Raw genomic sequence first — 13,336 nt, 5'->3', positions numbered from 1 at the left:
TACATGATCTGTATACAATTTGTGGGTGGTGCCATAAGGTGTCTAGACAAGCTCTAGTTAAGATATTTCCCTTTCAAGTTGCATTTATTGCTGTGCGATTTTAAATGTAGGTTCTTCGCTGTGTTCCTTTGTTGATGTTGTTTGAAAGTACACCATGCACTTGGCCAATGCTGTTTTTTGTTTTCAGGAATGTCTGAAAGCGCCATGTCTGCTGCTGCTGAGGCTCCAGGTCTGGCTGCAGATTCCCACACAGCTGCAGCTGAAATGCATGCACAGGATTCTGAGTCCGACTCTGAGGTTATTATCAAATTATCTCTTTTATAAAATCAGCCAGCCATTATCTGATTAAAAGGTTTTCTTTCTGTACAGTAAGACAATGCTAACAGCGCCTAATATCAGAGAGCTTTATAAGCAGACAGGATGATCATTTTTATCAATTAAATGCTAAACTACTGCACCCTTTGCACAGGCCTAAGTGCTTACATGTTGTTAAATCAATTCCACAGTGTTATTGTAGTTATTATGTAGGCAAACACAGCAACCAGTCTATATAGAGCAAATTAGGCAAATGAACTGGTAATCTGTTGGTAAAATCAGTTGGGGACACAAGAACTCACTGTTCTTTATTGAATGGAATGTGAGAATACACTCATGCCCTTGAATAGGTACAGTCATAATCTCAATTTAACATTTCATCTAAGGGCAAAACTTGTGATAATATAGCACTACATTGGAGTTTATTATAAAATACTTACTTGAATCTTGAATAGGGCTTAAATCCACAACCTTTCTGATTTTGGAGCCTTTACTACCAACAAAACAAAGCAATCTGCAAGAGCAATATCTGTTTGCGATTCAGTGGCTGTTACTTTATATGTAGTGAATAAACAGTGTCAAAAAGAAACTAAGCTTCACTTGATAATAGTCCTACAGGCTCTGTTCCATGCTATACAATTTAGGTTGAAATGACCTCATTATGACATCGCAAATGCAGAAAACCTGAACAAAAACGAAAGTACTGAAAATATACGGGTCATCCAACATTAGAAAATACAGGTGATTTATTTTGGGAAAAGACCTTTCTTCAGAGTAGTTTTTAAAAAATGGTCTTTCCCTGAAACGACTTATTTTCTCAAGTTCCTGATTAATGGCCTGTATTTCCACCATTTTCTGACTTCGCTGTATTTGAAATTGTTATGAACATTTATGTTGAATTTTCATACTATTTGTACTTTGTTGTAAAGACAGCGCTTCATTATCATGTTCACAAATAGCTAGATACTTGTGGATAACTAATGCATTGTATAACACTGCACTGGAGAGATAGGCAGTAAATAGAACAATATACATAAATTACTAGGTGCTTTGCACATAGTAATAATGGCCTGGACTTTCTGGTCAATAACATAAGGGGTAAAGAAGCATGTAGTTAGGCTATAAGTTCTCAATTCATTACACATTTAACTGACAGATTGAAGTGTTTTTCAATGAGAATAGAATGAGCATTACTTTGTAATTGGCTGGAAGCCTTATACAGTACAAGGTGGATTGTGATGACTGATACAGTTAACCTGAGTAATAATTTGGTACTACTGAAATATTTACCGTTGCTATTATTGTTGCTAACTGTGTTTTGAAATGCGATCTTGCCTAAAATTTGCCCCATTCACTGACTTGAGTTTGTCTGGTAAGTAATTCTATCTTACATACAAAAGAATATCCCAATTGTGATCTGTGCTGAATTAAGGATTTTAGCTGAACCAACAGTAGAATTTACTTCAGAGTTGTTGGGACCTTAACAATTGCAAATTAACATTTCTGTTCCTGACAGCTCTCCAGTGACCCTTGCTGGAACTGTGTGGGTCATTGTGGGTGTCAGATGAGGCCACCTAGGATTGATCTTCTTCCATGACAAATGGCCTACCGTGTCTGGTGTCAAGGATCACACATAATAGCCGCTTGCACAAGTTACTCGTAGAACTATACAAGAAACCGATGCTTTTAAGATGCCACAACGAATTCCATGAACAGAAAATTGTTGTATTCCATGCCTGAAATTCAACCTCCCCACCGCCCCCCCCAACACACACATAAACACAGCATCTGTAGTTTTGATACCCCCCAGAACACACGTGCGCACGCACACCCAGCTGCACGAGCGCACACACACAGCATCTATAGTTTTGCTACTGAATTAAAATAAAAGCTATATTCCTGAGCTCCAGTAGTCAAAACCATATCTTGTGGGCCCTGTGGGGTTTCATTGCAGTTCAATATATGACCAGAAGAGGGAAGAAAAGCTCCATGCTGAAATGGAACTTTGTGTCATGCTAAGGTTGAGTGATAAAGGGCAAGCATGGAAGTAAAATTTTAATTGAATTCACATTTCAGATTTCTCAGTTTAGCAATTCATGAAAGAGCGGGAAAAGAATGTCACTAGTTATACTGAGTAGCATATTGTCTAAAAGAAGGTTTTGCATTCTTGGAAATAATGTAACCAACTATATGTTTGGTGACCTTGAGTCATTTGAGGTTACTGTATTTATCATTCCAGTGGTAACTATTTTAACTCAACTTCCAAAAAGACTTGAGACATCACACATGTACCATAATGTACTTTTCATATTAAAATGCATGTCTTGAGTGGCGACACTGAGACCCTCCACAAACATCAGTGGTTTATTCTCACTTTGGTGACGAACAATAATCTGCAGTTTTAAAATGTTTGCAGCAGCATGTGTATAATGATTTCTAGCTGAGATTATGTGGCTAAGAAAAGTCTTCATTTGTCATGATTGTAATTTTAGATGTTATTATCCAGACTAAGTAGACTATCATCAAATGTGACATACAGTACAGCATATGGCAACTGCAGCAACTGTAGGGCTGTGCGGCATTTAGTTGATTTCTTAAGGATACTTTTCACTATAAAATTGTCCATAAGACCTTCGCCAAGTTAAAAGGCATTTTTCTGCCATACATCCTGAGTTAACATACTGTTCTGAAACTGTGAATGTGATTCCCAGACTGATTTGATGAAAAGCTTGCTGTACTGCTAACTAGAAAAGGTCTAAAATTAATCAGTTTGGATCATCTCAATCCAATTTTTAGCAGATGCAAATGAATCTAGCCCAAATTGAAACACAAGCAATAAAGAATGTAAAAGAAGTCAAAACTGCAGCAGCATTGAGGCTTTAGGGACTAGAGGCACATTTGGCATGATTCTAATATGCTCCACTTGAAGCTCGTTCTGTAATTTGTCAGAAAACTTACAAATTCACAATTTATATCAGTGTCTCTGGAGGTTTTTCTACCGTCATCTATTCTGTACCATGTTATTTTGGACTGTAAACTTCTAATGATAAAGTTCCGTATTTGCTTTTCAATGCTGTTTCTCTAACTGAACCACCTGAACATACTCGACTAATGAATAAGGTCATGTGGAGCGAGGGGACCAAATTGCAGAATGGATAGCTAGCTGGCTGCAAGGCAGAAAAAGATAAGGGTAAATGGCGACTGTTCAGAATAGCAGATGATAGAAATTAGCTCCCATGAGAATGAATGCTGAGACCACTGTTTGTTCACAATTTACATTAACAATTTAAGCTTTGGAATCAACACTATGTCTAAACTTGTGGATGTCAAGTTGGGATGAGAGAATGTCATCAATATTGAGGAAGTCTGCATCAAGTTTCAAGAAGGAATTAATAAACTTGCAAAATGGAAACAGAATTGGCAAACTAATTACAATACAGAAAAGTATATTTTGTAATTAGTTTGCCAAGTATGTTATGTTTTGATTAGAAAATTAAGGAGGTCACATATTACTTGGAAAATTCAAATCTAAATGGGGTAGAGGAGTAAAGGGATATGGAAGTGCATATACTCCGGAGCATTGAACCTGGTGGCTGTGGTGAGTGACTGATTTGAATTAAAAACCGCTTTTTTCCTGTACTTTCGGTTCTCGGGGCTTGTTAGAGTGTAGTTTACTTCCGTACCGGAAGTTAGGCCAGGGGATAGTCGTTAAGGGGGAGCGGGGGGTATAAAAAAAGGGGTAGCAGCATAGAGCGGGCAGCGGAGTGAGTGGGAACTGAGTGAGAAGGGCTTTGGCTCGCTGGGCTTAGGTGAGAGTAGGCTTAGAGAAGGTGAGTGACAGATTTCTACCTTTTGGCACTTACAGGAGGTTGGGACATGGTAGGGAATATAGGGAGGAATGTAAGTTGTGTCCGGTGCCACATGTGGGAGTTCCTGGTGGTGTCACATGTCTCCAAGGCACACATCTGCAGTAAATGTTTAGAACTGCAGCGATTGAGGGCCCGGGTCAGGCAACTCGAGGGGCGGCTGGAAGATGCGTTTCTAGTCAGGGAGAACGAGGAGATAATGGCTGGGAAACATGAGCAGGAGGAGGTCTCAAGGGCTGAAGAGAAGGGAGGATGGACGACTGTTAGGAGGGGAAAGAGGAAGAAGAAGAGTAGTCAGGGTCCCCCGGCCTCCCCGGAGGCCCCCCAAGGTTCGTCGGCAGGGGCACAGAAAAATAGGAAGGAAGGGGAGACTGACTTAGAGGGACGGAAGGGGGCTGGTAAGGTGATAGTGGTAGGGGATGGGAGGGTCCGAGGGATTGATAGGAGGTTCTGTGGGCAGGGGCGCGACTCCAGGATGGTGGTCTGCCTCCCTGGAGCAGGGGTAAAGGATATAATGGAAAGGGTGGAGGGAATTTTGAAAGGGGAGGGGACCCAGGCAGAGGTCATAGTACACGTAGGGGAGGGGGATATAGGAAGGAGGAGTAGGGGAGAGGTCCGTAGGCAATTTAGGGAGTTGGGTGCCAAACTAAAGAGCAGGACCTCCAGGGTGGCACTGTCTGGGTTGCTGCCCAGTACGAACAGGGCTAAGAATGACGAGATCATGCAGTTGAATGCATGGTTGAGGGACTGGTGTAGGGTAGAGGGGTTTACTTATGTGGATCACTGGGAGGTGTTTAGGAGAGAAAGGCAATTGTACAGGAGGGGTGGGGAGGATTTGAACGGGAGGGGGACTAGTGTCTTAGCGGGGAGGTTAGCTGGGGTGTTCAGGAATGATTTAAACTAATAGGGAGGGGGGGCGGTGGGGAGGTGGCTGGGAGAGAGACGGGTGAAAGGAAAATTATAAGGGAGAAGGTGGTTCCGAGGGACGCTTGTGGGTTGAACTGTGTCTGTTTCAATGCTAGGAGTGTGGCAGGGAAAACGGATGAGCTTAGGGCCTTGATGTTTGTGAGGCAGTTAGATGTGGTGGCTGTAACGGAGACGTGGTTACGGGAAGGGCAGGACTGGCATCTGAATGTTCCTGGGTACAGGTGTTTTAGGTGTGACAGAGGAGGGTTGAAGAGAGGTGGACGGGTGGCACTGTTAGTCAAGGAAAACATCACAGTAGTGCAGAGGGAGGACGATATGGAAGAGATAGGGATTGAGTCAGTGTGGGTGGAGTTGAGGAATAAAAAGGGAGAGATCACATTGCTAGGGGTGTACTATAGGCCACCCAACAGCCCAAAGTCAGTGGAGGAAGGCATTTGCAGGGGCATTTTGGACAGGTGCAGGAAGAATAGAGTGGTTGTAGTGGGTGATTTTAATTTTCCTGGAGTGAATTGGAGGGGGCCTAGAGCTGGGGGTACGGAGGGAGAGGAGTTTGTGAAATGTGTTATGGAAGGGTCGCTAGAACAGTATGTAACTAGCCCGACTAGGGGAGGGGCTATACTGGATTTAGTGTTGGGAAACGAGCCGGGGCAGGTGGGTGAGGTAGAGGTAGGCGAACATGTGGCAAACAGTGACCACAAGTCCGTCTACTTTAGGATAAAAGTGGAAAGGGACGAGTGCCGTCCGAACGGGAGTGTGCTGAACTGGGGGAAGGCGAGCTATGGCAGGATTAGGAGGGAGCTGCAGCAAACTGACTGGGAGGGACTGTTAGCTGGCAAGTCCACGGTTGGCAAGTGGGAGGCTTTTAGGGACAAAATGAAATGGTTGCAGGGGAGGTATGTTCCGGTTAAGCGAAAGGATGGGAAAGGTAGGATTAGAGAGCCGTGGATTACGGGGGATATTGAAGACTTGGTCAGGAAGAAGAGGGAGGCGTATGTTAGGTCAAAACAAATGGGTACGGAGTGTGCGCTGGAGGAATATAGAGAGAGTAGGAGGGAGCTAAAAAGGGGAATTAGAAGGGCGAAGAGAGGGCATGAGATGGCTTTGGCTGGTAGGATTAAGGAAAATCCTAAGGCATTTTATTCCTATATTAGAGGCAAGAGAGTAGTTAGAGGGAAAATTGGTCCTCTTAGGGACAAGAGTGGAGAGTTGTGTATTGAGTCGGAGGGAATGGGGGAGCTCCTGAATGAATACTTTGCGTCGGTATTCACGAAGGAGAGGGGTTCGGAATCGTGTGGTCTCTTGGAGGGAGCGGAGGTTCAGTTGCAGGATATAGTTATTACGAGAGAGGAAGTGCTAGGGCTTTTAGGTAGCGTAAGGACGGATAAAGCTCCGGGGCCTGATGGTATTTATCCCAGGCTGCTTAGGGAGGCGAAAGATGAAATTGCTGGGCCTCTGGCGCACATCTTTGTCTCTTCTTTGGACACAGGTGAGGTCCCAGAAGACTGGAGGGTAGCAAATGTGGTACCGCTGTTTAAAAAGGGTAGTAGGGATAACCCTGGGAATTATAGGCCGGTGAGTTTGACGTCGGTGGTAGGGAAGTTAATGGAAAAAATACTTAGGGGTAGGATGTATGAGCATTTGGAGAGTTGCGATCTGATTAGGGATACGCAACATGGCTTTGTTAGAGGGAGGTCTTGCCTTACGAATCTGGTGGAATTCTTTGAGGAGGTGACAAAAACGGTTGACGATGGGAGAGCCGTTGGTGTCATCTATATGGATTTCAGTAAGGCGTTTGACAAAGTCCCTCACGGTAGGCTGGTAGAAAAGGTTAAGGCGCATGGGATACGAGGCCAGGTAGCTAGGTGGATTGAGAACTGGCTGGGAAATAGGAGACAGAGGGTAGTTGTGGAGGGGACCTTGTCGGGCTGGAGGCCAGTGACCAGTGGTGTGCCGCAGGGCTCAGTACTGGGACCTCTCCTCTTTGTAGTCTACATAAATGACTTGGAAGAGGGCGTAGGTGGTGTGATCAGCAAGTTTGCTGATGACACCAAGATGGCAGGGTTGGCGGGTACGGAACTGGATTGTCAGGTGATACAACAGGATATAGATAGGTTGGTGCAGTGGGCAGATAGGTGGCAGATGGCATTTAATCCTGACAAATGCGAGGTGATGCATTTTGGACGGAATAATGCAGAGAGGAGCTATGTGATAAAAGATAGGCCGATTAGGAGTATAGACGTACAGAGGGACCTGGGAGTGCAGGTTCACAAATCCATGAAGGTTGCGTCACAAGTGGAGAACGTTGTTAGGAAGGCTTATGGGATGTTAGCCTTTATAGGAAGGGGCTTAGAGTATAAAAGCTGCTGTCTAATGCTTCAGTTATACAGAACGTTGGTTAGACCGCATTTGGAGTACTGCGTCCAGTTCTGGTCACCTTACTACCGGAAGGACGTGGAGTCTCTGGAAAGGGTGCAGAGGAGGTTTACCAGGATGTTGCCTGGCATGGGGGGACTGGGTTACGAGGAGAGATTGAAGAAACTGGGGCTATTCTCCTTGGAAAGACGGAGATTGAGAGGGGACATGATAGAGGTATATAAGCTACTGAAGGGAATAGATAGAGTTAATAGTGAGAGACTGCTCCCTAGACTGGGTACGAACACGAGAGGTCATCATTTAAGGGTGAGGGGGGGGAGGTATAATTTGGAGGTGAGAAGAAGGTTCTTTACGCAGAGAGTGGTGGGGGTCTGGAATGTGCTACCGAGTAGGGTGGTGGAGGCAGGAACGTTGGACTCGTTTAAGATGCAGTTAGATAGGCACATGAGTGAAACGAGAATGGAGGGATATGGTAGGGGCTATTAAATAGGGTTAAACCTCTGGAGACACCGGAAGGGCAGGCTGTATGATTAATATTTTTTGTCTTTATTCCACAGGTGGAGGTCCACCTCGTGTCAAGCGAGGGGCATGCACACGGCGGGTCGTGCGTGGGCTGCTCTTGGAAGTCCAGGAGTGGCCTAGTACTTCATGTCAGTGTGTGTGCTTGATCCTGGACCGGTAGACGGGCGCCGCAACAGCTCAGTGACTAGCACTGCTAGCTGTGCAGATACATGGATTTGGGCCTGTGTCTGTGGGAGTTTGCGCATTCTCCCTGTGGTTGCGTGGGTTTCCTCCGGGCGCTCCGGTTTCCTCCCACACCCCAAAGATGTGCTCTTAGGCTAATCGGTTTCTACCAAATTGACACTATTTCTTCCCTGAATCTGACTGAGTAGGGTCCCATTCGTAGACATGCAGGGTAGAATAGGTGTAGGGTGATGCGGCGGCACGGGCTCGTTGGGCCGAAGGGCCTGTTTCCTGTGCTGGGTTGTTCTTTGTACTCCCAGGTTGCTGTGTTCCCGCACCCCCTTTAGAGTTATGTCCTTTATAGTGTCTTTCCTAGTTCAAACTAACAAAAATGTATTACTTCATATTTCTCTACAGTAAATTTCATCTGCAATGTGGCCACCTATTTCATTGGCCTATGCATATCCCTTGTAATCTATCGCTTTCGCCTCACCATTTGCAATACCTTCAATTGTGCCACCTGCACATGGTGACATAAGTTAGTTGGGTATGGAGGGAAGTAAGGTTGGAAATTACAGACACACTAGTCATAGTCTTCCAGTCCTCCTTTGATACAGTGGTGTTGCCAGATGACTGGAGAATTGCAAATGTTAAACCAAGGATCTAAGGATAAACACAGTACTACAGACCAGTCAGTTTAACCTCAGTGATAGCAAGTTGGAAATGATAACCTTGGACAAATGTAACAGTCACTTGGAGTAATGTGAACTAATTGAGCAAAGCCAGCATGGATTTGTTTCAGGCATATCTTGTTTAAATTGCTTGAGTTTTTTTGATGAGCTAGCAGAATTGATGAGGGTAATGCGGTTGATATGGTTCACACGGACTTCCAAAAATGCTAAAATGCTACATAACAAGCTGGTCAGCAAAGCGCCAGTGGCAGCAAAGACCATTGAATGAGAAAAATCAGAGCATGGTAATAATTGTTTTTTTTTGGATTTGGGAAACCCTGTTATATACCCCCATGGGTCATTATTAAAACCGCTGCTTTTCTTGATGATATTAATGAACTAGACTTGAATTGTTGTTGTTTCTGTTCCCACACCAAGTGGTACACAAAGCAGACTTTCATTTGTTCTCACAGCAAAGTTTCTGCTGGAATGGGTCGCTCGTCTGTTGCCAGAGGCTTGTAGCTTGAGGATTGTTACCCCATGTCAGGTATGGCTGACTAGAAGTCTCTCCCGCTCTTAACCAGCCATTGGAATGTGTTGGAAGGATTTTGCAGGTTGACATTCGTATGAACACACTTCTTTGGCCATTAGATCCTGGGTGGGTCGCGAACCTGAAACTTCTGGCTCAGAGGCTGGGGTGCCACCCACTGCACCACACGACTTCCCTAGACTTGAATTGTGCAATGTACAGTTTCAGAATTTGCAGAAAAGATCCATGAGAATGATTTGGGGATGAGAAACTTCTTGGATGGATTGGTGAAGTTGGAAGTGTTCTCTCTGGAGAAGATTGAGAGGATATTTGATTGAGGTGTTCAAAGTCATGAGGAATCCAGACACAATAGATAGCAAGAAACTTCCCATTGAGAGAAGTGATTGACACAGATTTAAGGTGATTGGCAAAAGGCACAAAGGTGACAGAAAACAAATATGTATTCATTGTTTAGAATGGAAATGCGCTACCTTAGATTGCAGTGGAGGCAAATTCACTTGTCCCTTTAGAAAGGGAATTGAATAATTTCCTGAAGGGAGACATGTTTCAGAGCTACAGGGAAAATATGGATGCTCTTGCAGAGAGCTAGCATGGGCACAGCAGGCTGAATGGTCTATTTCCATGCTTTAACTATTCTATAATTTTGTGAATCATTATGTTAAGCTTATATGAAACTTTGACTTTGCACAGTCTGGTCACCGTCTTTCAAAAAGATGCAGAGGCACTGGAGAGAATGCAAAAAGATTCAGAATGGTAATAACAGAAGTGAGCAGTTATAGTTATAAGGAAAAGATTAACAGGCTGCTCTCTATTCATTTGAAACGAGGTGGTTGAGGATAACCTTGTAGAGGTTTTTATAATCATGAAGGTATTGATAAAGTTGAATCAGAGTGAATGTTTCCTGTGGTGGTAAAAAGTAAAACTAGAAGTCACAAAGCAAGATAGCCATCAAGAAGTCCAATAAGGAACTCAGAAGAAACTTCCTTACCCTAAGGGTAATGAGGATGTGAAACTTTTGTTAAGGTGAACAGTGCAGATGCATTTAAGGGCAGGCTAGGTAGGCATGTGAGGGAGAAAGGATTAGAGGGTTATGCTGATAGTTGAGGACAGACGTAACTCTCACATTCATGAAATGATATATTTAGGTAGATACTAGAAGCAGGAGTAGGCCATTCAGCCCTTTGAGTCTGATCCACCATTCATTATCATCGTGGCTGATCGTCAAATTCAATATCCTGATCCCGCCTTCCCCTCATATCCCTTGATCCCTTTGACCCCAAGAGCTATATCTAATTTCTTCTTGAAATCACACAACATTTTGGCTTCTACTACATTCTGTGGTAGTGAATTCTACAGATTCACCAATCTGAAGAAATTTCTCCTCCCCTCAGTCCTCAAACTATGATCCCCTAGTTCTGGACTCCCCCAGCTTTGGGAACATTCTTTCTGAATCTACCCTGTCTAAACTTGTTAGAATTTTGTAAGTTTCTTTGAGACCCCCTCTCTCTCTTCTAAACTCCTATGAATATAATCCTTCTGAATTTGTCACCCCCTATATGACAGACCTGCCATCCTAGAAATTAGGCTGGTAAACCTTTACTGTGCTCTCTCTACAGCAAGAACATTCTTCCTCAGGTAAGGTCACCAAAACTGCACACAGTACTTCAGGTCTGGCCTCATCAATGCCCTATACAATTGCAATAAAACATCTCTATTCCTATACTCAAATCCTCTCACTATGAAGGCCAACATACTATTTGCCTTCTTCACTGTCTGCTGTACCTATGCACTACTGATGCACAAAAAAATCACCAGGTCTTGCTGAGTATCCACCTCTCTCAATTTACACCCATGCAAGTAATAATTTGTCTTCCTGTTATTGCTACTACAGTGGATAACCTCACAATTATCCACATCATGCTGCATCTGCCATGCATATGCCACTCATTCAGCCTGTCTAAATCATGCTGAAGTATCTCTGCAATCTCCTCACAGTTCACCCTCCCTTCCAACTTTGTATAATCTGGAGATAGTACATTTAGTTCCCTCTTCCAAATCATTGATATATAATGTGAACAGTTGGAATCCCAGTACACATCTCTGCGTTATGCTGCGAGTCGTTGTCTGCCAATTGGAAAAAGACCCACTTACGTGAACTCTTTGCTTCCTATCTGCTAACTAGCTTTCTATCCATTGGTAGATTATTGTGGATCTCCTATGGATTAAGTTCAGCAACAGGCTGGTTTAAATGCAGAACAGTGTTAAGTTACAATGTGTTTCTTTTTATTCATTTGTGGGACATGGGTGTCTCTGGCTGGCCAGCATTTATTGCCCATCCCTAACTGCCCCTGAGAAAGTGGTGGCGAGCTGCCTTCTTGAAACGCTGCAGTCCACGTGCTCTGGGGTGACCCAGAATACCGTTAGGTAGGGAATTCCAGGATTTTGACCTGGCATCTGCGAAGGAACGGCAATATATTTCCAAGGTATGGTTCACAAAGAAGGTTGAATGCCTTGTCAAGAGGAAAAAGGAAGCGGATGTAAGGATGAAAAAACAAGGCTCAGTTAGGTCGCTTGAGGGTTACAAGATAGGTAGGAATGAGTTTTAAAAAAAAGGCATTGGAGAGCTAGGAGGGGGCGTGAGACGTCTTGGCAGGTCGGATAAAGGAAAACCCCAAGGCTTTTTACTCTTATGTCAAAAATAATAGAATGACCAGGCTGAGGTTAGGGACTCAAGGATAGGAGTGGGAACTTGTGCACAGAGTCAGAAGAGATAGGTGAGGCGTTAAATGAATACTTTTCTTCAGTGCTCACTAAGGAGAGGGGCCATGATTTTGAGGATGAGTGCGTGATACAGGCTGATAGGCTGGAGGAGGTAGATGTTCTGAGGGAAGATATATTAGCAATTTTGAAAACTCTGAGCATGGATAAGTACCCTGGGCCAGATGGGATACATCCTAGGATACTTTGGGAGGCAAGGGACGAGATTGCAGACCCTTTAGCTTTGATCTTTGGGTCCTCACTGTCCACCGGGATTGTGCCAGAGGACTGGAGAGTAGCGAATGTTGTTCCTTTCTTCAAGAAAGGAATGACCCTGGTAATTATAGGCCAGTTAGTCTTTCTTCAGTGGTCGGTAAGTTAATGGAAAGGGTCCTGAGAGATACGATATATGGCCATTTGGAAAGATGCAGCTTAATCCGGGATAGTCAGCACAGTTTTGTGAGGGGTAAGTCCTGCCTCACAAATTTAATGGAATTCTTTGAGGAGGTAACCAAGTGTATAGATGAAGGTAGAGCAGTTGATGTCATATACATGGATTTCAGTACAGCGTTTGATAAGGTTCCCTATGGTAGGCTCATGAAGAAAATAAGGAGGTGTAGGATAGAAGGAAATTTGGCCAATTGGATAAGTAACTGGCTGTCTCATAGAAGTCATGATGTGGGTATGCCGGCGTTGGACTGGCGTAAACACAGTAAAAAGTCTGACAACACCAGGTTTTCGTCCAACCGACTTATTTGATAATAGACTCACAAGCTTTCGAGGTTTCCCTCTTCGTCAGGTGAATGGAGAGTTCTGGCCTCAGACAGAGCATATCTCTGTCTGGGGCCAGAACTCTCCATTCACCTGACGAAGAGGGAAACCTCGAAAGCTTGTGAGTCTATTATCAAATAAATCGGTTGGACGAAAACCTGGTGTTGTCAGACTTTTTACTGTCTTATAGAAGACAGAGGGTGGTGGTGGAGGGAAAATTTTCAGTCTGGAGGCCAGTTACCAGCAGTGTACCCACAGAGGTCAGTGCTGGATCCTCTGCTATTTGTGATTTTTATAAATGACTTGGAAGAGAGGGCTGAAGCGTGGGTTAGTAAATTTGCTGATGACACCAAGATTGATGGAGTAGTGGATGAGGTGGAGGGCTCTTGTAGGCTGCAGAGTGACATTGATAGGATGCAGAG

General features: G+C 44.0%; 1 protein-coding gene across 3 annotated transcripts in view; it reads left to right on the top strand.

Moving 5' to 3' along the window:
* Positions 1-13,336, top strand: part of arfip1 (ADP-ribosylation factor interacting protein 1 (arfaptin 1)) — a 182,213-nt gene that overhangs the window by 53,847 nt on the left and 115,030 nt on the right. For 2 of the 3 annotated variants that reach the window (XM_080192619.1, XM_080192611.1), the window contains exon 3: positions 188-297. The exons of the other annotated variant lie outside the window; for it this stretch is intronic. In XM_080192619.1, coding sequence (XP_080048745.1) covers positions 190-297 — 108 coding nt within the window. In that variant the 5' untranslated portion in view covers positions 188-189. The remainder of the gene's footprint in view (positions 1-187; positions 298-13,336) is intronic. 3 annotated transcript variants of the gene reach the window in all.

This window comes from Carcharhinus amblyrhynchos, chromosome 1, assembly GCF_965287045.1.
Source record: "Carcharhinus amblyrhynchos chromosome 1, sCarAmb.v2.hapA, whole genome shotgun sequence".
NCBI lineage: Eukaryota > Metazoa > Chordata > Chondrichthyes > Carcharhiniformes > Carcharhinidae > Carcharhinus > Carcharhinus amblyrhynchos.
This window is presented reverse-complemented; position numbering and strand designations above follow the sequence as displayed.